At 43.3% G+C, this 25,025-nt stretch overlaps 1 protein-coding gene across 1 annotated transcript in view; it reads left to right on the top strand.

Moving 5' to 3' along the window:
* adam19b (ADAM metallopeptidase domain 19b) overlaps nucleotides 1–24,809 on the top strand; it is a 153,752-nt gene extending 128,943 nt beyond the window's left edge. The window contains exons 17-23 of the mRNA XM_041194317.1: nucleotides 3,680–3,757; nucleotides 5,276–5,384; nucleotides 10,727–10,874; nucleotides 11,616–11,691; nucleotides 13,961–14,221; nucleotides 21,397–21,509; nucleotides 23,365–24,809. Coding sequence (XP_041050251.1) covers nucleotides 3,680–3,757; nucleotides 5,276–5,384; nucleotides 10,727–10,874; nucleotides 11,616–11,691; nucleotides 13,961–14,221; nucleotides 21,397–21,509; nucleotides 23,365–23,407 — 828 coding nt within the window. The 3' untranslated portion in view covers nucleotides 23,408–24,809. The remainder of the gene's footprint in view (nucleotides 1–3,679; nucleotides 3,758–5,275; nucleotides 5,385–10,726; nucleotides 10,875–11,615; nucleotides 11,692–13,960; nucleotides 14,222–21,396; nucleotides 21,510–23,364) is intronic.
* The last annotated feature ends 216 nt before the right edge of the window (nucleotides 24,810–25,025 follow it).

Raw genomic sequence — 25,025 nt, 5'->3', positions numbered from 1 at the left:
ACAAATAAGGTGGATACTATATGCTCTGTCAAGTTACCAGCCAGCTGGTGGACATGTGTGGGGCACAGCAAGTTGTGCCATCAGCACTCGGTGCCTTGCAGTATTTGGATATAGTTGTGCGCTCCATGACCTGTTCACTTACTTATTTTTGATGGTACTTTTCATTCTGGGTTCCTTTCATCCTTTCACCCCTGTACTTCCAGAGATGCACACTCTCTCTGTAATTTCTCTCTCTCTTCTGTTTCTCCCTACTTTTAGCACATGTACCATTTCTCTTCCATTCTCCTCTCCATTTTCCCCCCCTACTCACTTTTGCAATTTGTCACCCACTCCTCTCTCTATTTATCTCTCTCCCACTCCTCTCTCTATTTGTCTCTCTCCCACTCCCCCCTCTATTTACCTCTCTCCCATGCCTCTTTTTCTGTCTCTCTCTCCCACTCCCCTCCCTATTTGTCTCTCTCCCACTCCCCCCTCTATTTACCTCTCTCCCATGCCCCTCTTTTTTGTCTCTCTCCCACTCCCCTCTCTATTTATCTCTCTCTCACTCCCCTCTCTGTTTGTCTCTCTCCCACCCCCTTCCCTATTTGTCTCTCTCCCATTTCATGCTTCATGCTCTCACTGCTCCCTGCTCATACTTTGGGATCCCTCTGAAAGAAGGAACCCGTAATTTAAGAGTTTCTGGTTTCCATGAGAAATGTGTCTTTGATGGAATGATGCCTAACCTCTTATCCCTTACTTATTTCCGATATGTGGATGATACGTTTGCTATATTTAAATCCGCAGCTGCATGTAACAATTTCCTTACATGTCTTAATGGGCTCCATCCTGTGCTCAGATTCACCTTGGAAATGGAGCAGTGAAATGAACTCCCCTTCCTAGACGTACTAGTTGAGAAATCTGCCAGGGTTTCTCTACCATGATCTATTGCAAACCTACTTTCACTGGTCAACGTACAGTTTAGATTCTAACAGTTCCATGCATTATAAGATTGGTCTTATCGTCAACCTGGTAAATAGGGCCTGAGCCATTTGCTCACTGTACAAGCTCGATGCTGGAATAGGGCGCATCAAAAGCATCCTGTGGGATAATGGCTGCCCTGATCAGATCACTTCATGCTGTATATCACACAAACTCATGAACGGGCCTAAGGCCATCACTGTCGGCCCTGAGAAGTGCCCTGTCTACCTCAGATTACCTTGGAAGGGCAAGGTATCTCAAAAATTTAATCAACAGCTGAAGCTAGCTGTTTCACGCTGCTACTATGCAGCAGCAACATGAGTGGTATTCACCACTGACAGGATGCTGCTGTCAAGCCAAAAAGATGTTCTGCCTATCACACAAATGAGTAATGTGGTATATGAATTTCAGTGCCTGTGTGATGCTGGGTATGTGCGCCATACATCCCAAAGACTTGCGGATCATATCAAACAGCATGTCCCAGCCACTATTCGCAACAGGCAGACCATATCCAACCAGCCCATGCTTGCAAAACTCAAAATACAGTGTCCAACATACAGCGATTGGACAACATTTGCTAAATAATCCTCAGTGTGCTAAGAATTATACTGACAACCAATTTAAGATTGTCAGTTGGGCTTGCAGTGTGGCACATTTGCCTGTACTGGAAGCTACATATAGTAATACACAAGGCCCTATCCTTTGCAGAAAGAACATGTACACACATTGCGCCTGTTTCAGCTAAACAAAATAAGTGACAGCCATTCGCTGACTCATTCCTCAGGGCAATGCCTTGACCAATCAGGGTCAAGCTGCCTGCTCTGAATTTCAAACAATGTTTGGCAGCTAACTGTCAGTCACCGACACTGGTGCATTCTCCATGGCAGTGCCACTTGCCAACCAATCAGCACTCTCTTCATATACTGTATAAATTGTTCTTTCCCCCATATATTGGTATTCTTGCGAGGTGTCCTGATGAGTGCAATATCAAAAGCTTAGACATGTCTCTTTTTTCAGCAATACCCAAGTCTCTTAGGTGCTCTTCACAAAAAATACAAGGGTTAGAAAGCCCATCACCTTCATGCCTGCCCTGAGCTGTCCCTCATAATACAGCAGGTGGCAGGAGCTGAGATCGGCAGCCCGCCTGCCATTTTTAAATAAATCATTAACAGTCAATTGAGCTTGTTACCAAGCCAGTTGACTGGGATTATACACTACCCATAGCATAATATGGTTGGTGTGGGCAGGAGTGGGGGCAGCCTGTTTTTTGAGCCCAAGTTGAGAAAAGGCAGGAAAGAAGTGGTGGAGGGATGCATATCATTTGGGCTGTATGCATCAGGGGCACCCCCATCTCAAGATGTTATCCCCGCTTCATTCCTACCTTCCTGCTTTCCAAAGCTCAGCAACCTCCACCCCTTGTCCCGCATACCTCCCACAGGCTGCCCAATCCCTCCGCACTCAAAAGGCCCAACCTACCTGACTCCGGCGCCCATCATCTCTTCTTTGTGGAACTGCTTGCAGTCCCGGCAGCGCCCATCGATTGGCAGCTTTTGAGGGCAGGACGTCATCCTGCTGAGGGGGGTAGAAGTTTCACTCTTGGCCTGTTTAACCCGCCGACAGCACATTATGGCTGCAGGGCAGGCTTCTTTCAGGTGCGTCAGCTGCCGGCCAACTTTCTTTCCAGGTGGGGGTTGTGAGCAGTAAAATCTAGCCCCAGCTTTGAATGAGCCCTGTGGCCAAGGGCTCTCTGGTTAACTGGCTATCAGTATTAAAGTAATATAAATGGGAATTCATGGCGGGATGTTCTGGCCCTGACTGTGGTAGGCATCATCGCGGGCAGGATGGGAAAATTTGGAGAGGCGTCTAACGTCAGTTGGCTTTTGGCTGCTCTCCAAAGTTTCCCGTCCCACCCACAATGATGCCCACCGCTGGCGGGACTGGAAAATCCTGGCCATAGGCGATCAGATACCTTTCTGGAAAGAGAAAGAACTGAGGGCTATGCTAAGCCTTTTTCTTAAAAAAAATCATTCTGGGATATGGGCATGCTGGCAAGGCTGACATTTGTTGCCCAACCCTACTTGCCCTTGAGAAGTTGATTGTGAACCTTCTTCTTGAACTGCTGCAGTCCATGTGGCGAATGTACTCCCAAGGTGCTATTAGGGAGGGAGTTGCAGGATTTTGACCCGATTAATTGATGTCAGGCCGAAATGGCCTTTTCCTGTTTTTTTTTTGTTTTATTCATTCACAGGATGTGGGCCTCGCTGGCTGGGCCAGCATTTATTGCCCCATCCCCAGTTGCCCTTGAGAAGGTTGTGGCGAGCTGCCTTCTTGAACCATTGCAGTCCACATGGTGTAGGTACAACCACAGTGCCGTTAGGGAGGGAGTTCCAGGATTTTGATCCTGTGACAGTGAAGGAACAGTGATATATTTCCAAGTCATGATGGTGAGTGACTTGGAGGGGAACTTTCAGGTGGTGGCGTTTCCATCTATCTGCAGCCCTTGTCCTTCTAGCTGGTAGTGGTTGTGGGTTTGGAAGATGCTGTCTAAGGAGCCTTGGTGAATTCCTGCAGTGCATCTTATAGATGGCACACACTGCTGCTGCTGTGTGTTGGTGGTGGAGAGAATGAATGTTTGTGGATGTGGTGCCAATCAAGCGGGCTGCTTTGTCCTGAACAGTGTCCAGCTTCTTCGGTGTTACGAAAGGTTCCTTTGTTTTCACAGATATGCTTTGAAGGACAATGTCAGAATGCTTCTTTCTTGGCAGCAGATGAATGTACCACAAAATGCCACAACCATGGGGTAGGAATCTAAATTCTCTTAGTCATTGTTTTTACATGTAACTTTGCACTATGGAAACAAGAACCTGGAGCTGACCAGTCGATGCAAGCAAATGGGTTGAATCATATTTACCCACCCTGTTCCCATATTCGTTTGTCCTGCTTTCCTTTGTGTACCTATTAAATGTACCTATTTAATCTTGAATGTTTACATTTACATGGGGGAGAATTTTCTCCCTGTCAGGGGAGTTGGATGGGAACTGGCACAGGCGAGCGTACAGCTGATCACTGTCCGCAATCGGCTTTGTGCCGTCAGTTTATATGGGCGGGCCAGTTAAGGCCCGCCCAGCATGACGCACACCCGGAATTGCTGTGCACTCCCTGTGCAGGCGGGGGGAGTAGGCTGAGTCGGGGCCTGCTTTTTTTGCGCACGCACGCAAAAGAGTGCAGGAATCTCCCTGAGGCACAGAGCTGTCTCAGGGCGATTATTTTGATTTTTAAAAATTTTAATAAAGAAAAAAGTAATTTTTAAGGCATGTCCCCTCATGTGACAGTGTCACATGAACTGGGACATGTCAGTGAACTTTAACTTAAAAAATTATTTAATTTATAAAACCTTCATGAAACCTCATCCCACCTGTGGATGAGATTTCATGAAAAATGTGAAGGATGCCTGGGCTCATCGCCTGCCCGCCAACCTTGAGGTTGAGTGGGTAGCTTAATTTATTATCTTAATTGGAATCTAAATGGCCTTAAAAGGCCTTTGACAGGTCGGTGGGTGTGCAGCCGAGTCCACTGCACGCCTGCTGAACTGAGGATCTAGATGACATGTGGTGAGGTTGAGACTCATGCCCGACATCACCCCAAGTCATTTTACACATCGGTGAGCGGGGCCCGCCCCACTCGCCAACTCGAAGGTTCTGCCCATAGTGTCAGCAGGGCATCAGAATTGGATTGTTAATGCAGATCTGGTTGCTACAGCTTCAAAGTGAGCAAGAATCAAGTAAGGGTCTAAAGAGAACAGAAGAGGGAAAAGGTAATCAACACCAAACAGGAATTAGCAGCAAGTTAGTGAGGTGAATCTAGTCAAAGAGGTAGGTTTTGAGAAGGCTTTGAAGGTAGAGAGAATTGTTAAGATGGAGAGGTTTAGAGAGAGTGCAAGCCAATGAGGCTTTAATACTAATGGAGGAGTTGAGGGATCTTTGCGACGTGAGTCTAGACTCATGTCGCAAAGATCCCTCAACTCCTCCATTAGTAGTAAAGCCTCATCGGCTTGCACTCTCTCTAAACCTCTCCATCTTAACAATTCTCTCTACCTTCAAAGACTTCTAGACTCAGAAGAGCAGAGGCACTGGGCTAGGATGGAGATCATGGAGAGGTTACAGAGCTAGGACTGACAAAGGTTCAGGAGGGATTTTTCAATGAGCACAAGAAGTTTGAATGAGCGTGGGATTGCCAGTTTGGCTGATGGAATTATTTTGACCAAGGAATCTTGTATAAACTATTTTGTTTATTGATAGTCTTTTTTCCTTTGGCCTAGGTTTGTAACAACAACTATAACTGTCACTGCGAGCCTGGTTGGGCGCCACCATTCTGTAACAAGCCAGGGCATGGTGGCAGCGTGGATGGTGGAATTGGAGCACCCAACTGTAAGTGGGCAATGAGTGCTTTCTGTCGCTATGCTGCATGGAGTGAGGCCTGTATTCAGTCTGGGTACTATGCCCAGGAGGATATAAGGCCTTGGAATAACCAGGGCTGATTCACCAGAACAATACCAGCATTGAAAGGTTTAAACATACAAACGTAAGAAATATGATCAGGACAAGGCTATCTGGTCCCTCGAGTTTGCTCCAACAGTCTGTCAGATCATGGCTGATCTGATTGTGGCCTTAACTCCACTTTCATGCCTGCACGCCCCTCCCCCCCACCCCGGCCACCTCCCACCACCTTACCCTTGACTTCCTTGCAGATTAAAATTCTGTTTAACTCAGCCTTGAATATATTCAATGACCCAGTCCCCACTGATCTCACAGAGAACTCCAAAGAAGAAGTTCCTCCTCATCTCCATCTTAAATGGAAAACCCCTTATTTTTAAACTTTGCCCCCAGTTCAAGATTCCCCAACAAGGGGAAACACTCTCTCAGCATTTACCCTATCAAGCCCCCTCCACCTCCCTCAATCACTTACGTATCAATAAGATCACCGCTCATTCTTCTGAACTCCAATGAGTACAGGCCCAACCTGATCAACCTTTCCTCATAAGACGACCCCTTCATCCCACGAACAGCTTAATGAATCTTCTCTGAACTGCCTCCAATGCAAATATATCCCTCCTTAAATAAGGAGACCAAAACCGTACTGCGTTTAAATTATGAGGACTGGTTGATTATAGATTTAAAATTAAGGGGTGATCTAATCATGATGTTTAAGATCATTAAAGAATTTGATAGGGTAGGTAAAGAGAAATTATTTCCTCTGGTGGGGGAAGCCCAGAACAAGGGGGCATAATCCTTAAAATTACAGCTCGGCCATTCGGGAGTAATGTCAAGGAACATTTCTTCACACAAAGGGAACAAGAAAGCTGTTGAGGCTGAGGGTCAACTGAAAATTTCATAATTGAGATTGATAACCTTTTGTTGGCAAGTTTATTTAGGTTACAGAACCAAGGTGGGTAGATGGAGTTATGATACAGATCAGCAGTCATCTAATTTCAGGTTTGAATAGAGTCAAGGGTCTGAATGGCCTCATCCTGTTCCTGTGTTCCTTTAAAATGAATGATGCCAATTTCTGGATTGAATGCTTTGAGTCCAGTTGACCATTTAAGAACACAAGAAAACCTGGTATCAGGCTCACTTCTTTCACAGTCCAGGTTTTGTGCATTCTACTGAGACAGTTTTAGAGGTCAGCTTGGCTTTGTTAGTCACAGTCCTGCCTCTGGGTCACAAGGCTGTGAGTCCCGTCCCAGAATGTGAGCACATAATCCAGACTGAGATCTCAGTACAAGACTGTGGGAGTGCTGTTTGATGAGCTTGCCATTCCTTGAATGAGATGCAAGGATAAAGCCTCCTCTGCTTGTTCTATACGTTCATGTTCAAAATCCCAATCAAAAGAGAGCAAAAAGTTGTCTTGTACCTTGGGCAGCATTCCTTCCTCAACCAAGATGGCCAGAAAACCCCACACATTAACCGGTTTTATGTTTTATTTTGTTTACTGTTGCTGTGGCTCAGTTGGTAATGCTCTCGATTCTGAGTCACATGGTGCTTGGTTCACGTCCCACTCCGGAGGGTGCAATCTTCTGGTCTTGGTGGGCGGTCGAACTTAATTTGGTGTGAGGCCAAAAATCATTTTCCTGATTGTGGGATGAACTTTCCCGACGAACAATGTCAGAAAGCCTTTTTGCATATATTAGCATGTCATGCATGCTCATTAAAAGGTCAGCTCACTGGAATTAAGTTCCTCCTCCAAATTAAATTCTCCCCCAGAGAAAAATTGGAATGTTCACTTTTACGATGGCATATAAGTTGCGTGCGCCTGGCGGGGCAGGCATCTTCCATGATTAACAGTGAGTTGATGCTGCATTGTCCTCTTTGGGGAGTGTCTGCAGATGTCAACCTTTGCTTGAGACTGGATGGTGGCAGCGCAAGTTGCATGGAGGATGACCAAGGAGGGGCTTGTGGGGAAGGGTGGAGCAGTGGCTGGGCAAAAGTAGAAGGGATAGTGCAGGCTGTCAAGGTGCCCTTCAAACATGGCACCCCGACTTTCAACCCTATAAAATAATGTGGAGATGGTGACTTCCTGCCCATCCTCACCACGAGATTCACCATGCTCCTCATGGGTGCATAGGTAATGAACTGACTAGTGCAAGATTGCGCCTGGTCAGCTGTTCCACCCCTAGTGGAAATCACTCTAACCACCACTTCCGCCACCAAACCTAGACTCCAGGATGGAGGATTCCCAGCCCAAGGCTTGAGCATAAAAATCAAAGCTGACACTCCAGTGCAGCATTCAGGCACCGTTGGAGTTGCCATCTTTTGGCTGAGATGTTAATCTGAGGACCCATCTGCCTGTTTGGGTGGATGTATAAGATCCTATGACACTATTTTAAAGAAGAGCAGGGGAGTTATCGCTGGCTTCCTGACCAATATTTATCCCTCAATCAACATCACAAGAACAGATTATCTGGTCATCATCAGATCGCTCTTTGTGGGAGTTTGCTGTGTACAAATTGGCTGCCGTGTTTCCTGCATTACAACAGTGACTACTCTTCAAAAAGTATTTAATTAGCTGTAAAGAGCTTTGAGACATCCACTGGTCATGGATCTGTAATTCAACATGTATTTTATTTATTATTTATGGAAATTATGCACTCTACCAGGAGCACTTGGCAATTAGACAACTACTTGGTTCAGAAATGCCAAATTTTCATCTTGCATTCTAAATCGTTTTTATTTGAGGCAACTTCTTTTAAAAGGCTCTTCAGGTGAAAAATGGCTGCTGACCACTGGTATAGAATAACAAGGGACACTTAGCTCATGTGAGCCCCTAGACTGGATTCGATCACTTGAGGGGTCAGAGAGGAATTTTCCAGAGTACCTCTTCCCTTTATGGTTCTGTTTTTTTTCCCCTCTGATTTTATATCTGTCCAGGGGACTTGCACGGTTGCGGCAGTGTTGGATGGGAGAAATATGAGGGAAGCTGTGTTTACTCTAATTCTTCTGGCCATCATAGTGTAGGGCAGGTCCAGTCTTTTCACTTGGTCCTTCAATTTTGTATGTCCATATGAGTTAATTAAATTGCTTTTCTGGTAGTCTGTCAGGTTTGTGAGATACGTTTGTTGCACTTTTGATGTTGCATAGCCAGGTGTCTGAGTTGCGCCTTAAAGAACATAGAGGCAAAGAAAAGCAATTTGTGTGCTACTGACCTCAGGATCTACCTGGATCTTGACTGAGTTTGAGTCGTTACAAGTATTGCAGTATGAACGGGGCCAGTATTGCGTATGGTGCAGCCTGGGTTTTGAGCAAGACAACAAAGTTTAATTAGTGTGCCAGTGAAGTACTGCTCATGATGTCTTGTGATAGCAATGTGGGACCACTGCCATCTAGAGGTGAACTAACATTTTTTTAAGTTGTTCCTTTATTCCAAATGTCTTGCAAGCACACTGAACAACTGCAAGTGCTGCCTCCCTCCTCAAAAGCAGTGTGTCAGTAATAAAATGAGACAGTCGCACTTTCAGTAATTATACAGGCCATTCCCCTTGGCGTGTCCACTGGTTGGAGCAAACCTACCAGTGAGCACTGTACGCTCCATGGTCTTCCCGATATGCCAGAGAACTCTCGACATGGACAAACTGCTCTGCAAACCTGTGATTTGCATTGAGCTGGTTTTCCCAAGGTCAGGAACATTCATTTGAAACACTGCGGTAAATAAATGAGCCTTTTGCTTACTTGAAATGCCACAAAGAATTAAAAAGAAAGACTTTCAGCCAAATAACACCTTTTGTGGCCATAGGATGTGCCAAAGTATCTTACAGCCGATGAAGTACTTTTGTGAATTTTAGCCGCTGTTGTAACGTAGGAAATGTGGCAGCCAATTTTGGCACAGCAAACTCCCCGCAAACAGCAATGTGATAATAACCAGGTAAATTGTTTTTGTGATGTTGATTAAAAAGATAAACATTGTCCAGTACACTCAGGATAATAGCCCTGCTCTTCTTGAAAATACTACCATGGGATCTTTTGTGTCCACCTGAGAGGGCAGGGGTTTGCTATCCTCCAATTTTAGGGGAACCTTCTCGAATCTAGGGAATTCTGAAATTCTCATCTCTAAGTTAAAGATTTGTGGGTTCAAGTCCAGAGACGTGAACGCATACTTGAAGCTGACACAGTAGGGGGTGGGATCAATCCTGCTATCTCATGTGAAATTGATGAATGGATCCTCCAAGTGGGCTGCACAGAGCAGCAAGTGCCATGTTCAATTCCTGGTCTCTACTGAGTCAGCTGGGCAGACATAGACAAATAATTTGATTTTAAATTTAAACCTAAAAAGAAAAAAAAAGTACCTTTGCATATGAAAGGATGGCTGTCAGGAGACATGTGACCAACTACCTGAGTTGGGAGGCCAGAAGCATGGTAATTAAACTATCTAAATGACTTCTGAAGTTACTGACTGCCAGTGTTCCAGTACTTACTTGGAACCAGGCATTAAAGCTAAACTTTTGAGCTTCAATTCAATGTGTTTTGAAATGGATGACACTTTCACTTTGGGAACTTGCACTCAGCATTAATACTGCCAGCCAGATACAACATGGACAGGTGGAAATTCAGAAAGAAAGAACTCGCATTTACATGGCGCCTTTCAGGACATCAGGACACCCCTAAGTACTTTATAGCTAAGGGGATACTTTGATTTGTAGTCACTGTTGTAATGTGGGGAAATGTGGAGCTGATTTATGAACAGCATGCTCCCACAAACAGTAAAGTGATAATGGCCAGTTAATCTGCCTTTTAGCAAGATATAAGTATTGGCCAGGGCACCAAAGAGAAACCCCCTGCTCTTCTTCAAATTGGTCATGGGATGTTTTATATCCACCTGAGCAGACAGATAGTCCTCCAATTTGATGTTTCATCTGGAAGCTGAGATCTCCAATGCTCTCTCAGTGCCACCTAGATGATGTGCTTAAGTCCCTGGAGTGCAACATGCATCCCCAACCTTCTGACTCAGAGGTGAGAGTGTTGAACCCCAGCTGACACTCTTAACACCGTTGCATCCAGCAGAAGCTGGCTGGCCTGGACTTGAACCAATTCCCAGAGATGGAGTTACAGTGCGAAACCCAGTGAGGCACCCAGTTGTCCCACTTTGGTTTTATTTTATTTAACAGTGGAATACAAACATTACAGTCATAGCATCAGTGGATTAAGTTTATTCTACGCAACATTCATATTTGAGAAATCTTATTGAGAATAAATTGACAACGAATCTTATGTATTTGCAGATAACAGCCTGATTGTGGCAGCAATCATGGTGCCAATTGCATTGTTGCTGTGTGGCATTGGAGTAATTCTGTATTACTGTTACCGACGAAGACACAACATCTGTCCTAAGGACGTCAGGAACCCAGGGCCGAATGATAAACAGTTCTGGTAATTTGAGCTTTATGCTTAATTTATCTCACATTTTCAGAGAGAATCTGTGGTCGGTATTTTGTCAATAGCATGCGGAACTGAAACTGTGCACCACTTTAGCTCTCTTGCTTTTCCCTATTTCCCATGCGATTACATATAACATTTAAAGTGCTGGTGGAATGCATGGGAAACACGTGCGATTCAGCAGTGGGGGACACTTTTCATTGGTGAAATCCACTGTCAGCTGACAATGCGGCAGGTGTACTCTCTCTCGTTCTGTCTGTCTCTCTCTCTTTCTCTTTCTCTCTATCTTTCACTCTCTCTCTTTCTCTCTCTCTCTTTCATGTTCTCTCTCTCTCTCTCACACACACATAAACATCTTTATAGAAGCATTAATATTCACAGACTGACAAGCATTTGCATGCAAGCACACACACACATGCTCACAGATATAGACGTGTGTGCACACACGCGCATGCACACACACATTCTCATACAAACACAAGACCATCATGCAAACATGAAACAAGGAAGAAGAAAGACTTACATTGAGACAGACATGCACACATACAGACACATTCGCATACAAACGTGCACATACCCATATTCACACAGGGAGACAAGGACACTCCTGAATATGTTGACCAAGTCCATGGCCTAAAAACAATTCTGCTTGTTTTTACTGTATTAGAATCAAGGTTTGGAGAAGATTTAAGAATGCGTTAAGCAGAGTTTGAGCTGTGCTGTTTCTTTTTCCAGCGCTAATAATTTGGACCTGAAAACTAACAATGGCCACTCAAACCCAACCTTCCAAATCAGAAACAAAGATACAAAGGTAAGGTTTAGAGAAAATGGTAATTTTAAAGGAAAGAGAATATCGAGCAGGAGCCATAATTTTACAAATGGCTCAATGGTTAAAGATGCCTGATAGTGAGGTACTGCACTGGACTGATCAGACCTGAAGGACCCTGGTCCAATTCCTGGTTTGGAGTGAGTTGATTGGAGCAGTGGCTGGATGTGCTGCACTTGGTATCAGAATTTTCCAGCCAGACAGGCAGTCAAAAAACAGAGCAGCTGGGGTTATTGTTCATAGTCAACTGTTCTCAGATGAGAATTACTCTGGGAAGAGGATCAGGCTGAACTCTGATATCTTGAGTACACTCTTAGAATGTTGCAGTACAGTGTATAAATATTTTCTCTAACTAGTCACTCCCTGTGCCCTTTTCCAAGTAACTATCCAACTCCCCTTTAAATTACGTTATAATCACTACTCCAACAATAATTCCTCATTCTTAAAAGCCCCTGTGCGACAAATCTTTTCCTAAACTTGCCTTTAATTCTTTTTCTGATTATCTTGAACTAGCGCTGTTACTATTTCACCAATCAATGAAAACAATCCATCATTACTTACCTTATCATAATCCTCTATAGTTTTGAAGACTCTTATCAATTCAGGCCTCTCAGATCCAGTGCTTTTAAAAAGAAAAACTTCACCATAATTCTAATCCCTTCTCCCTGCTAGCATCCCAATGAATATGTTTCCTTTATCCTTCCTATAAACCTAAAACAGTGCACATAAATACAAATGTGGCCTAACTAAGAGCCTAGAAAACTAAATATTGAGTACTGCTGAAGAAAGAGACATGCTGTCGAAGTTTTTCATCTTGCACTCATCAGGACAGATGTAAGAATGCCAAACTTCAAAGGGAACAACAATTTATACTGCATGAGAAAAGGGTGCTGATTGGCTGGCAAGTCGATTCTAATTGAGACATTGCCATGGAGAATGCACCAGGGAACTATTGTCCCCCAGGCTTCACAACATTGCTATCTCCTTTTTGTGTTCTACACCTATAATTACAAAACAAACAATTCCATTTTATGTCCTTAATTACTTGTGGTTGTACATCAAGGTCTCTACTTCTCTATTCCATTTACAATCTTACCTTCAAGATGTAATCCTTTTCTCTATTCATACTTCAGTAACATTAAACTGCAGCTTCCACCCATCCTCTCAGCTTGTCTCTGTCCTCCTGTAGGTTTTTCAACATCTTCATCACAATTTGACGTTATCAGCAATTTTTGATGTTGATTCCTTTATCCCCAAGTCCAGATCATTCATGTTTATAAAAGCAGCAAAAACATAAACTCTCCACCTATATTTTTTCCAATAAACATCCATTTATCTCTATCTTTTGCTTTCTGCCCTTTAATTATCTATCTACTAATGTGGCCATCGTGCTCTTAAATCCATATGTCACTTTGCTAAAAGTTTCTTATCAAATGCTCTGTTGAAAATCCAGCTAAACCACAACTGTTACTTTTCCATAATCCCTTAAAAGTTTGATAAGTTTTATCAAGCTTGGCCTGCCCTTTGAAATCCATGCTGACTGGCCCTGATTAACTCCTGTTTTCCCCAAGTGCATCATCATTTCATCCCATATTATAGACTCTGGGAAAACCAATAACAAGAGTAAATCTAACTCCATATAATTTCCTAGCATATCCCTATTTTTTTAAGAGGGAAGTAGGATTAATCACTTTGCAGTCCACAAAGTTCATTTCCACAGTAAGTTGGAAAACTACAGTCAGAGTTTCCGCAATCTCTTCCCCAGCTTCCCTCCACCCCTTTGAACCTAAAGCCATCGGCTCCATTGTACCTTACATTTAAGTCCCATTTTTTTTTAGGCCCTACTCTTCTTGAATTATAACCTTCAATTACTATCCTACACCTGCCTCTGGGGATAATACAATCTCATAGTCTGCCCTGTTGATGAAAACTGAGATATTTAATATCTCGGTCATAACCTCCCTCTGCACTCCAAATTTGCCTCCATCATCTCTTGGCAGCCCCATTCCTATAATTCACTGTTTTCACTTGCACATTGAGAATAGACACTTGGGTAATGTATTGAAGGGCAATTGGTGCTGAAGGAACTGGACTGATCTCCAACACCAGTCAGAACCTTCAATGCTCTGTTCCTGGTTGCTAGAACAGGAGAGCACAGAGGTGGCGGGTGAATGTGGAGAGAGGAAAAAGGGGGTAGAGAAGAGAACAACACAGATAAATATCTCTCATTACATTTAATTCTTTTTTTTTTCAGACTGGACTGCAGCAGAGTCCTGCATTGCCTCAAAAACCACGATCACCTCACTCTTTTAACTCTCAGCATTCTGTCTTAGTACCACCAATTTTTCGGCCTACCTCTCCAGCCAATGGTAGTCAGCAGGACAGTAGAGTGTCCAGCCCAGCAGCACTACGGACGCAGTCTCCGGCATCTTTAAAAGATGCTAATGTTAACCCCTTAAAACGTATGCCTCCTAACAGACCCCTGCCAGCGGATCCACTCCCTCGTTCTACAAAGGTGCGTTTCTAAAGCTTTACCCTAAGATATGAAGCAAGAGGGGAAAAATTGAGGCTTTTGGTGTCTGGTTACATCTTAGAGAAGGTTAAGGGCAATCTTCTGGAAAAACTTGGACAACATAATTTGAAACCAAATGGGTGTCAACCCCAGCCGAGAGTGGGCTTGGGTAAGAGGATAGGGAAGTGCCTAATCTTTTCTATGTTGGTATAAGCGACCAGGACATGTCGGGACTTGTGACATGTGCATGCTGAGCACATCAGTGCCATTTCTCCCAATATGAAAATAGGGATACAGGACCTAAATATCAGAGACATTACACAACACCAGTTCTTAATTCAGTATTTTCATTTTTTGTGTATTTTTAATGAGCCCAGCATATCTTTATTACCTTGCACAAATATAAATTAAGATAGTTTTTGCCTGGAATGTTCTTAATTTATTTATTTTCTTCCCTCTTACATATCTCAATGAGAATAATTACCGCCTTGAAATAAAATGAGAAAAACTTGCAAGCGCTGGAAATTGAAAGCAAAAGAGATGGGTACATATAATACATGTGTACCTGAAAAAGAACAGACAGGTTTGAAAGCATTCGAAACAAAACATATGAACTGAGAGCTCAAATAGAAATAAATAAGTATGATCTGATAGCCATTACAGAGACATGATGACATAGATTTGGACCTGAATATATATATATATATATATATATTTATTCATTCACGGGATGTGGGCATCGCTGACTGGGCTAGCATTTAATGCCCATCCCTAGCTACCCTTGAAAGGTGGTGGTGAGCTGCCTTCTTGAACCGCTGCAGTCCTTTTGGTGTTAGGAAGGGAGTTCCAGGATTTTGACCCAGTGACAGTGAAGGAACAACAATATATTTCCAAGTCAAGATGGTGAGTGACTTGGAGGGGAATTTCTAGGTGGTGGTGTTCCCATCCATCTGCCCTTGTCCTTCTAGATGGTAGTGGTTGTGGGTTCGGAAGGTGCTGTCCAAAGGAGCCTTGGTGAGTTTCTGCAGTGCATCTTGTAGATGGTACACACTGCTGCTACTGTGTGTCGGTGCTGGAGGGAATGAATGTTTGTGGATATGGTGCCAATCAAGCAGGCTGCTTTGTCCTGGATGGTGTCAAGCATCTTGAGTATTGAAGGAGCTGCACTCATCCAGGCAAGAGGGGAGTATTTCATCACGCTCCTGACTTGTGCCTTGTAGATGGTGGACAGGCTTTGGGGAGTCAGGATGTGAGCTACTCGTCATAGGATTCCTAGCCTCTGACCTGTTCTTGTAGCCACAGTATTTATATGGCTAGTCCAGTTCAGTTTCTGGTCAATGGTAACCTCCAGGATATTAATGTGGGGCATTCAGTGATGGTAATGCCATTGAACATCAAGGGGCAATGGTTGGATTCTCTCTTGTTGGGGATGGTCATTACCTGACACTTGTGTGACGTGTATGTTACTTGCCACTCATCAGCCCAAGCCTGGATATTGTTCAGGTCTTGCTGCATTTGGAAATGGACTGCTCCAGTACCTGAGGAGTCGCAAGTGGTGCTGAATATTGTGCATCATCAGCGAAAATCCCCATTTCTGACGTTATGATGTAAGGAAGGTCATTGATTAAGCAGCTGAAGATGGTTGGGCTGAGGACACTACCCTGGGGAACTCCTGCAATGATTTCCTGGAGCTGAGATGACTATCTTCCAATAACCACAACCACCTTCTTTTGTGCTAGGTATGACTCTAACCAGTACAGAGGTTTCCTCCTGATTCTCATTGACTTCAGTTTTGCTAGGGCTCCTTGATGCCACACTCGGTCAAACACGGCCTAGATGTCATGGGCAGTCACTCTTTCTCACCTTGTTTGAACCAAGGCTATAATGAGGTCAGGAGCTGAGTAGCCCTGGTGGAACCCAAACTGGGTGTCAGTGAGCAGGTTATTGCTAAGCAAGTGCTGCTTGATAGCACTTTTGATGACCCCTTCCATTACTTTGCTGACGATTGAGAGTAGACTGACGGGGCAGTGATTAGCCGGGTTAGATTTGCCCTGCTTTTTGTGTACAGGACATACCTGGGCAATTTTCCATGTAGCCAGGTAAATGCCAGTGTTGTAGCTGTACTGGAACAGCTTGGCTAAGGGTGCAGCACATGTCTTCAGTACTATTGCTGGAATATTGTCGGGGCCCATAGCCTTTGCACTACCCCGTGCCTTCAGCTTGTTTCTTAATATCGCAAGGGGTGAATGGAATTGGCTGAAGACTGGCATCTGTGATGACAGGGAACACGACTTTAGGAAGGACAGGAAGCTGGGAAAAGATGGAGGGGTGGCTCTGTTAATTAATGATGGTATTAGCAAATAGAGAGGGATGACCTAAGTTCAGAAAACTAGGACGTAGAAGTGGCTTGGGCAGAGATGAGAAATGATAAAGGCAAAAGATCACTTGTGGGAGTGGTGTACAGACCCCCTAACAGTATCCACAGGGTAGGACGGAGTATAAGGGAAGAAATAATGGGAGCTTCTCAGAAAGGTATGGCGATAATCATGGGGGATTTTAATCTACATATGGACTGGAAAAATCAGGTGGGCAAAGGTAGCCTAGATGAGAAGTTCATAGAATGCTTTCGGGATAGTTTCTCAGAACAGCACATTCTGAAGCCAACCAGAGAGCAGGCTATACCAGACCTGGTATTGTGAAATGAGATAGGATTAATTAATTACCTCATACTGAAGTCACCCCTAGGTAGCAGCAATCACATGATTGAATTTTACATTCAGTGAGGGAGAGAAGAGTGGATCCAAGACTAATATTTTAAACTGAAATAAGGGCAGTTATGAGGGCATAAAAGCAGAGCTAGCTAAAGTGAGCTGGCAAATTAGGTTAAGGGATAGGTCTGTAGAGATGCAGTGGCAGACATTTAGTGGATATTTCAGGATACACAGAATAGATACAGTCCAGCAAGAAAGAAAAATTTCAAAGGGAGGACCCACCACCCGTGGTTAACTAAAAAAGTTAAAGATAGCATCACACTTCAAGAAAAAGCATATAATTCCGCAAGGATGAGTGGTGAGTCAGAAGATTGAACAGAATATAAAGAACACCAAAGAATGAGTAAAAGATTAATGAAGAGAAAAAAATGAGAGTACGAAAGAAAGCTAGCTAAAAATAGAATAACAAATAGTAATGGTTTCTATAGATATTTATAAAAGAAAAGAGTTGGTCCTGTAGAAAGTAAGTCTGGGGAAGTAATAATGGAAAATAAGGAGATGGCAGGTGAGTTGAACCGGTATTTTGCATCAGTCTTCACTGTTGATGACAGAAGTAACATCCCAGAAACAGCTGTAAATCAGGAAATGGAAGGGAGGGAGGAACTCAAGAAAACTACAATCACCAGGGAAGTTGGACTGAGTAAGTCCCTGGGCCCTAATGCACTTCATCCTAGGGTCTTAAAAGAAATGGCTAGTGAGATAGTTGATGTGTTGGTTTTAATTTTCCAAAATTCCCCAGATTTGGGGAAGATTCCATTAGATTATTTGGAAAATAGCAATCATAATTCCTTTATTCAAAAAGGGAGGGAGATGGAAAGCAGGAAACTACAGTCCAGTTAACTCAACATCTGTCGTAGGGAAAATGTTAGAAGTTACTATTAAAGAACTCACATGTGCTGTGGATAAAGGGGAACCAGTGGGTGTACTGTACTTAGATTTCCAGAAGACATTTGAAGGTGCCACATTAAAGGTTATTGTGGAAAATAAAAGCTCATCATATGGGGGATAACATATTGGCATGGATAGAAGATTGGCTTGCTAATAATAAACAGAGAGTAGGCATAAAATGGGTCATTTTGTGGTAGGTAGGATGCAATGAGTGGTGTGCCACAGCGATCGGTGCCGGGGCCTCAACTTTTACAATTTACATAAATGACTTGGCTGAAGGGACCGAAGGTATGGTTGCTAAATTTGCTGATGATATAAAGATGGGTAGGAAAATATGTTGTGAAGAGGACATTATGAGGAATATAGATAGGTTAAGTGGGCAAAGATCTGGCAAACGGAGTATCATGTGGGAAAAAGTGAAATTGTCCATTTTGGAAGGAAAAACAAAAAAGTATATTATCTAAATGGTGAGAGACTGAGATTCAGAGGGTTCTAAGTGTCCTAGGAAATGAATTGCAAAAGGGTAGTGTGCAAGTACAGCAAGTAATTAGGAAAGCTAATAAAATGTTATTGTTTATTGTGAGGGGGAATTGAATACAAAATTAGAGGGGTTATACTTCAGTTATACAGGGCATTGGTGAGACCACATCTGGAGTACTGTGTACAGTAGTGGTCTCTTGATTTAACTAAGGATGTAAATGCAGGGGAAGCAGTTCAGAGAAGGTTTACTAGACTAATACCAGGAATGCGAGGGTTATCTTATGAGGAAAGGTTGGACAGGCGAGGCTTGTATCCGCTGAGAGTAAGAAGAGTAAGAAGCAACTTGATTGAAACATATAAGTTCCTGAGGGGTCTTGACAGAGTGGATGTGGAAAGGATGTTTCCTCTTGTGAGAGAATCTAGAACAAAGGGTCAATGTTTAAAAACAAGGGTTCAGTCTTTGAAGATGTATGAGGTGAAATTTCTTCTCCGAGTAGTGAGTCTATGGAACTCTCTCCCCCAAAACGCAGTGGAAGTAGAGTCTTTGAATATTTTTAAGGTAGAGCTAGATAGATTCTCAGGCAGGATTTTCCCCTCGTCGGGCGAGCGTGGTGGGCAGGCCTGGGAGCAGCCGCGAAATGGTCAGCCACCTGTGATCGGGCCCTGACCGTGATTTCATGCTGGCTAGCTAATTAACGGCCAGCTAGAGTGAAACTTGCGCTGAGAGCCTCAACGCTGCTGGAGTGGGGGAGCAGGAGGAATGCGAGCACTCAAGTTTGCGCCTGCACGGGATGCGCTCACTGAAAGCTCCCTGAAGGCACAGAGCTGCCTCAGGGAGCTGAAGAATTTTAAAATAAAAAAAGAAGAATCTACAATTAATATAAATATGTCCCCAGATGTGGCTCAGTGTCATGAAGAGGGACATGTCAAAAATAAGTTAAAAAATATTTGTTTTTTTATTCATTGTTGAAAACCTCATCCCGCCCATGGATTAGGTTTCGCAAAAAATACAAAGGTGTCCTCTCCTGGCCTATTCGCCTGCCTGCCAACCATAAAGTTGGATGAGCAGTGAAAGATTCTACTTAATTACCTGCTTAAGGGCCTTAATAGGCCTCTAATTGTCAGCGGGTGCGCTGCTGACTCTCGTGTACGCCCACCGACCGGAATATTGCGCGAGTGTGCGATGACGTCGGGACGCTTCTCCAATGTCATTGTGTGCTATATCATGCTCAGGCGTGTCAGGCATGCACCCGCATGCCGAGCTGAAAATCCTGGACCTTGATAAGCAAGGGGGTGAAAGGCTGTCAGGGTAGGTGGGAATGTGGAATGTGAATATGGATAGAGGTTACAATCAGATCAGCCATGATCTTATTGAATGGCGGAGCAGGATCGAGGGGTCGAGTGGTCTACTCCTGTTCCTAATTTGTATGTTCATATGCAGGTTAATATTTCACCTGTCCTGTCCTGGTTTTAGCTATTCCTACCTGGAGATCTGCTGTCATGGTATGTCGATGACTGTTTGAGACTGATGATGAAGATTATACTGTGTGAGGTCCCAGGCACTTCACGTATGACTAGCCAGTTGCCGTCCTAAGTGTCGTGACTGTGCCCTGGATTTGTCACACACCTTGCTGGTCTCCGCCTTCTGAGCCATCGTCCTACTAACATGTTGGGATTTTTTTTGCCATATCTGTCATCCCCTGTCTTCAGCACTTAGAAGAGGAGACATCCCCAAGGTGAAATCCCCACACCACACCAGCCAAAACCGATGGGCCCCTCACTTAGTTTGCCCGACAGCCAAGTCAAGATCCTGGGGAATGGCCACTGGTGTGTACAACCAGCTACTTCATGTCATAACTGAGAATTGGAGAATTATGGGATACCAGTTTCACTTACCCGCACACCTTTTGACATGGGTTAGTGGCTTAGCAGCAGTTCAAGGGTACTAGCCCTCCCAAACATCTCCCACATACCTCGTTTATAGAACTGACAAAATGCTGTCCTATGCTGTTTAAGGGGAAGTACCCATTCCAAAAAACAACCTTCCCAAACATTAACCCTTGTTTCCCTGTGTATTTTAGCTGTGTATTTCCAACAATCTCTAGATTAGCATATTGACCGGAATTTTCCCATTCTAAATTGGATGGGAACAGGGCAGGACGGCAGAAATAATGGCTGCTGAGCAGTGCGGCCAAAAATGCTGCCTTTATTTCCGCCTAGTGCTATTTGCAGAGGGCGGGAGAGGGAGCAGGATCCAAACAGCCCCGTTCCTATTAAGGAGTTAATTCACAGAGTGGCGGTTTCATTAAGAGCCCCTCTCCAGAAAGTTTTCTGATTTTCTGTGAGGCCGGCCAACCTCTATGCCAGTTGCATGGAGGTGGGAAGAGCTTTAAAAGTTAAGTAATGTTTAAGCACTTCTGATTGCTTTTATGTTTTCAGTTTAAACACCTGGTGAAATGAGTAGTTCTAAGGTCAAATTGTTTATTTGGGGGATTTATGGGTTTTTTAATGCATGTATAAATACTTTAGAGAATCTGTATGAACATTATCAGGTACTTCTTAACACATTAAAATGCTGGATGACTCCCAAGGCCCCATAAACTCTCCATTATTTAACCAATTTAAATTTGATAATTTAATTATTTAATTATTATTTAAATATTTAAATTTGAACATTCTTGAGATGCCATTGAGATTCTTTCAGGCTGAAATGAAATACCCCAATTCAATCGGAGTAGATGTGAGAGGTGATTGATGCATCATTGTACTATCAAAAAGCTGCTGGTAATTCTCTTCAGTGCAGTGGCAGAGGAACCTCAATACAAACCTTACTTCCAAACAAACTGCCTGTATACAGACGATGGTTTGATTAAAAAGTGGCTTGTGCTAAAACAGCTGATGAAGTTTCCTCATTTGTCCTCCATTGTTATATGGGAATGTCTCTCTCCCCTAAGCAGATCCAGTTTAGAACTAAAAAAACTGAATATATTTTCAGATACAAAATGTTCAAAATGACAAAGTGTACTTTTTTGGTTAAAGGTTTCACACAGGTTGGCAATGTCTGGCAGTGATCCTTGCTTCCAGGTGAATAACAGAACCATTGGAGAGAAACTACAGGAGAACAGAGTTCATTCTGAAATCAACCCATACAAGTTAGTACAGTTAAATACTTGCCTTTACGTAAAGGGAAGTCAGAATTCAAAAAAACAATGCTAATTAATAGAGTGTTTTATCATGAAATAATTATTTTGAATCAATTTTAACTTTATCATGAATTAAGATAACATTTTACTGTAGCTTAAGATAGCATCTTATCACAAATTAAGATGACATTTTATCATGAATCAATATAGATTGTTATCATGAAGTAATATAGCATATTACCACACCATCAAAACATTTTTGCCTTATGAATTACTTTTGGAATGTAGTTACATAGACAGTTATTCTGCTGCAGCAAAACCAAACAACAATGGGGGTAAAGACCAATTGGTCTGTTATTATTGGTGCTAGTTAAGGGAGGAATGTTGGCCTAGGCCTCAGAACAGCTCCCTATCCATTTTTAATTAAGCTATGGTTCTGACATCCAGCTGAACTACAAGACAGGAGTTCAGATTAACATTTCATCTGAAGGATAGCACTCTGGCAATGCAAGACTCACTGGAGTCTCAGATTAATATTCTGTGCTACTGGCACACCAAGCCCAGAATATCCCATTGCTCAATTGAAAATCCTCAACAGCTTCTTCGGAGGAGCTAAAGACTTCCCATGTCAATCAGTAAAATATTTGTTTTACTCTGGGAAGGTGATTCAGCCCTGACAAAGGTTAAACTATGTTTTTCTTGTCTTTCCCTTTGTCTTTTCCCTGTGTGTTATTGAGAGGGTAAGAAATGAGGAGAGGAGACAAGAGAGATGGAGAAGAGGAGAGAAAGATAAAAGTAAAGGAGTAGAGAGAATAAAAATACAAGGAGTAAAGAGAGAAATATCGGTGAGGGGGAAAAGAGATGAAGAGAGAGGCACTACGTGAAAAGGGAAGAAAGAAAGATGGGAGGAAAACGAGAGTCTGTGGGGAATACTAAGATTAATCTATCTTTTTTGCTGCAGTTTTCCAATAAGGACCAGTAAATTATCATTTCAGCACCGGGCCTCAGGAAGGATATATTGGCCTTTAAGAAAACAGTTTCACTAGAATTATATCAGGGCTAAAAAAGGTGGCCTATATTTAATTGAATTTAGAATATTGAAGAGTGATCATATCAAAGTGTGTAAAATATTGAAAGGATTTGACAGGGTAGCTGCAGAGAAACTATTTCCTCTGGGAAGATAGTTAAGAGCAAGGGGCCATAATCTTCTAAATAGCTTGACTCTAATTTTAAGTGAATGCGGACAAATGGAGTTGAGGTACAGATCAGCCATGACCTAACTGTGCGATGGACTGAATGGCTTCACCCTGTTCCTCCTTTGCAGTTCTATAAGTCTCTGTTCTCCAGCTGTCTCAATCTGCAACACCTATGGTAAATTCCCTTCAGTATCCAGATTGTTCTTTGCAGCCTTCTCATGCCCATCAAACACCTGCAAAAAACCTGCGCTTTTTTTAAAAAAGCATGAGGTTCAGCAAATGTTCAAGAACAATGTATAGAGTGTGCAATTGATCTCTTCAGTCCAGCTGGGCCTAGTTGGGGTGATAGGTTGGGGAGGACCTCAGTTGAAGCAGCACAACATAGCCCCACCTCAAAGTGGCAGATCAGGTGGAAACAGAGAGGATGCTGCTGATGGGTCCCTGCAGGAACCCTGGCTGTGCAGCTCACCCCATCTCCAAGATCTGTGGCTGGGGATAGAGCTCAGTTGGGGAGGTAGCGGGAGAGTAACTCTCACTGCACTTACCAAGTGAAATGGGAGCCTTGAGAAATTTCAGGGACTGTGCTTCTAATTGGAAGTTGACTCTCCAAAGCAATTTGAAATATTCCACCCTAGATCAACTGTCTGTCTTTTTTGTTTGTTTTGCAGAAGGGACCATCTAAAACCTGTGGCACAGAAACAGAGGAGATAATGGTTATGGACAAGCCTTTGCAGGGGCACTCCTGAAACTCCTCAAGAACCACTTGCACTATCCTGATCTTTGCTGTCTTAGGATCCCTTGGTATCAATGCCAGCCAAACAATGAATGTGACATTCAGTTCAGTAGTACTGTAAATATAGAGGAGCCATTTTTTACAACCTGCATGGTCAAACTAGCAATCGAAAGCAACTCGTCTCAAGTAATTCTTTCGACTAAGCATTTTCAGGAGGTGGGAACACATTTCTCAGGAGCTTGAAAGATCATTTTTTTTGTTTCCATTCAGTCATTCTGTGCTGAAAGCATGAATCCCTCAAGTGACAGTGTTCAATGAGTGCCATCCATCTTCTGGTACCTTTTCCACAGTTGCTACTTTTCAGGCTTGAGCCCAGAATGGTGAGAATTGCTAGGCTATTCGATATTGAAGAACTGCAAACCTCACATCGATCGTTTGACTTCCAATTCTGATTCCACTCTGCAGCCCATTTCCAAGAGGGATCAGTTGGTGATGATCAGGAGAGGGGAAAGCCTAGATGAACCTCCTGCACCACCCTCAGCACTGAGGCCAATTGTAGATTTAAATCTTAATAGAATTGTGGCATCTGACCGCACTTAGTCATTTTATGAATGAAATCAATGCTGTACATTGGAGATGAACATTTTATTTTCAGGTGATGTTAAGCTGAACTCCAAATGAATGTTCACTAAGACGACATTCTGGAGGATTGCAAATATTACACATTTTTTCAGTAAAGGGGAGAGGGATAAGCCCAGCAATTACTAGCTAGTCAGCCTAATGACAATGTTGGGAAGAGGGGGAAAAAACTGTCCGCTGTTCAGTCATACCTACTACAAAGGAAGTTGATTGTGGTTGTTGGAGGTCAGTCTCAGTTTCAGAACATCACTGCAGGAGTTTCTCAGGGTAATGTTGTCAGCACAACCATCTTCAGATGCTTCATCAATGACCTTCGTTCCACCATAAGGTCTGAAGTGGGGATGTTGGCTGATGATTGCACAATGTTCAGCACCATTCATGACTCCTCAGATACTGAAGCAGTCCATGTCCAAATGCAGCAAGATCTGGACAATATCCAGGCTTGGGCTGACAAGTGGCAAATAATTCACGGCACACAGGTGTCAGGCAATGACCGTCTCCCACAAGAGAGAATCCAACCATCGCCCTTTGACATTCAATGGCATTACCATCACTGAATACCCCATTATCAACATCCTGGCAATTACCATTGACCAGAAACCGAACTGGATGAGCCATATATATACTATTTCTACAAAAGCAGCTGAGGGGCTAGGAATCCTGTGGCGAGTAACTCACCTCCTGACTCCCCAAAGCCTGTCCACCATCTACAAGGCACAAGTTGGGAGTGTGATGGAATACTCTCCATTCGCCTGGATTAGTGCAGCTCCAACAACATTCAAGAAGCTTGACACCATCCAGCATGGGCACCCCATCCACAAACATTCACACCTTCCATCACCGATGCACAGTGGCAGCAGTGTGTGCCATCCACAAGATATACACTTCAGGAACTCATCAAGCCTCCTTTTACAGCACCTTCCAAATCCATGACCATGACCATCTAGAAGAACAAGA

The sequence above is a fragment of the Carcharodon carcharias genome, chromosome 8 (genome assembly GCF_017639515.1).
Source record: "Carcharodon carcharias isolate sCarCar2 chromosome 8, sCarCar2.pri, whole genome shotgun sequence".
NCBI lineage: Eukaryota > Metazoa > Chordata > Chondrichthyes > Lamniformes > Lamnidae > Carcharodon > Carcharodon carcharias.
Note: the sequence above shows the minus strand (reverse complement) of the source record. Positions and strands in the feature narration are given on the sequence as shown.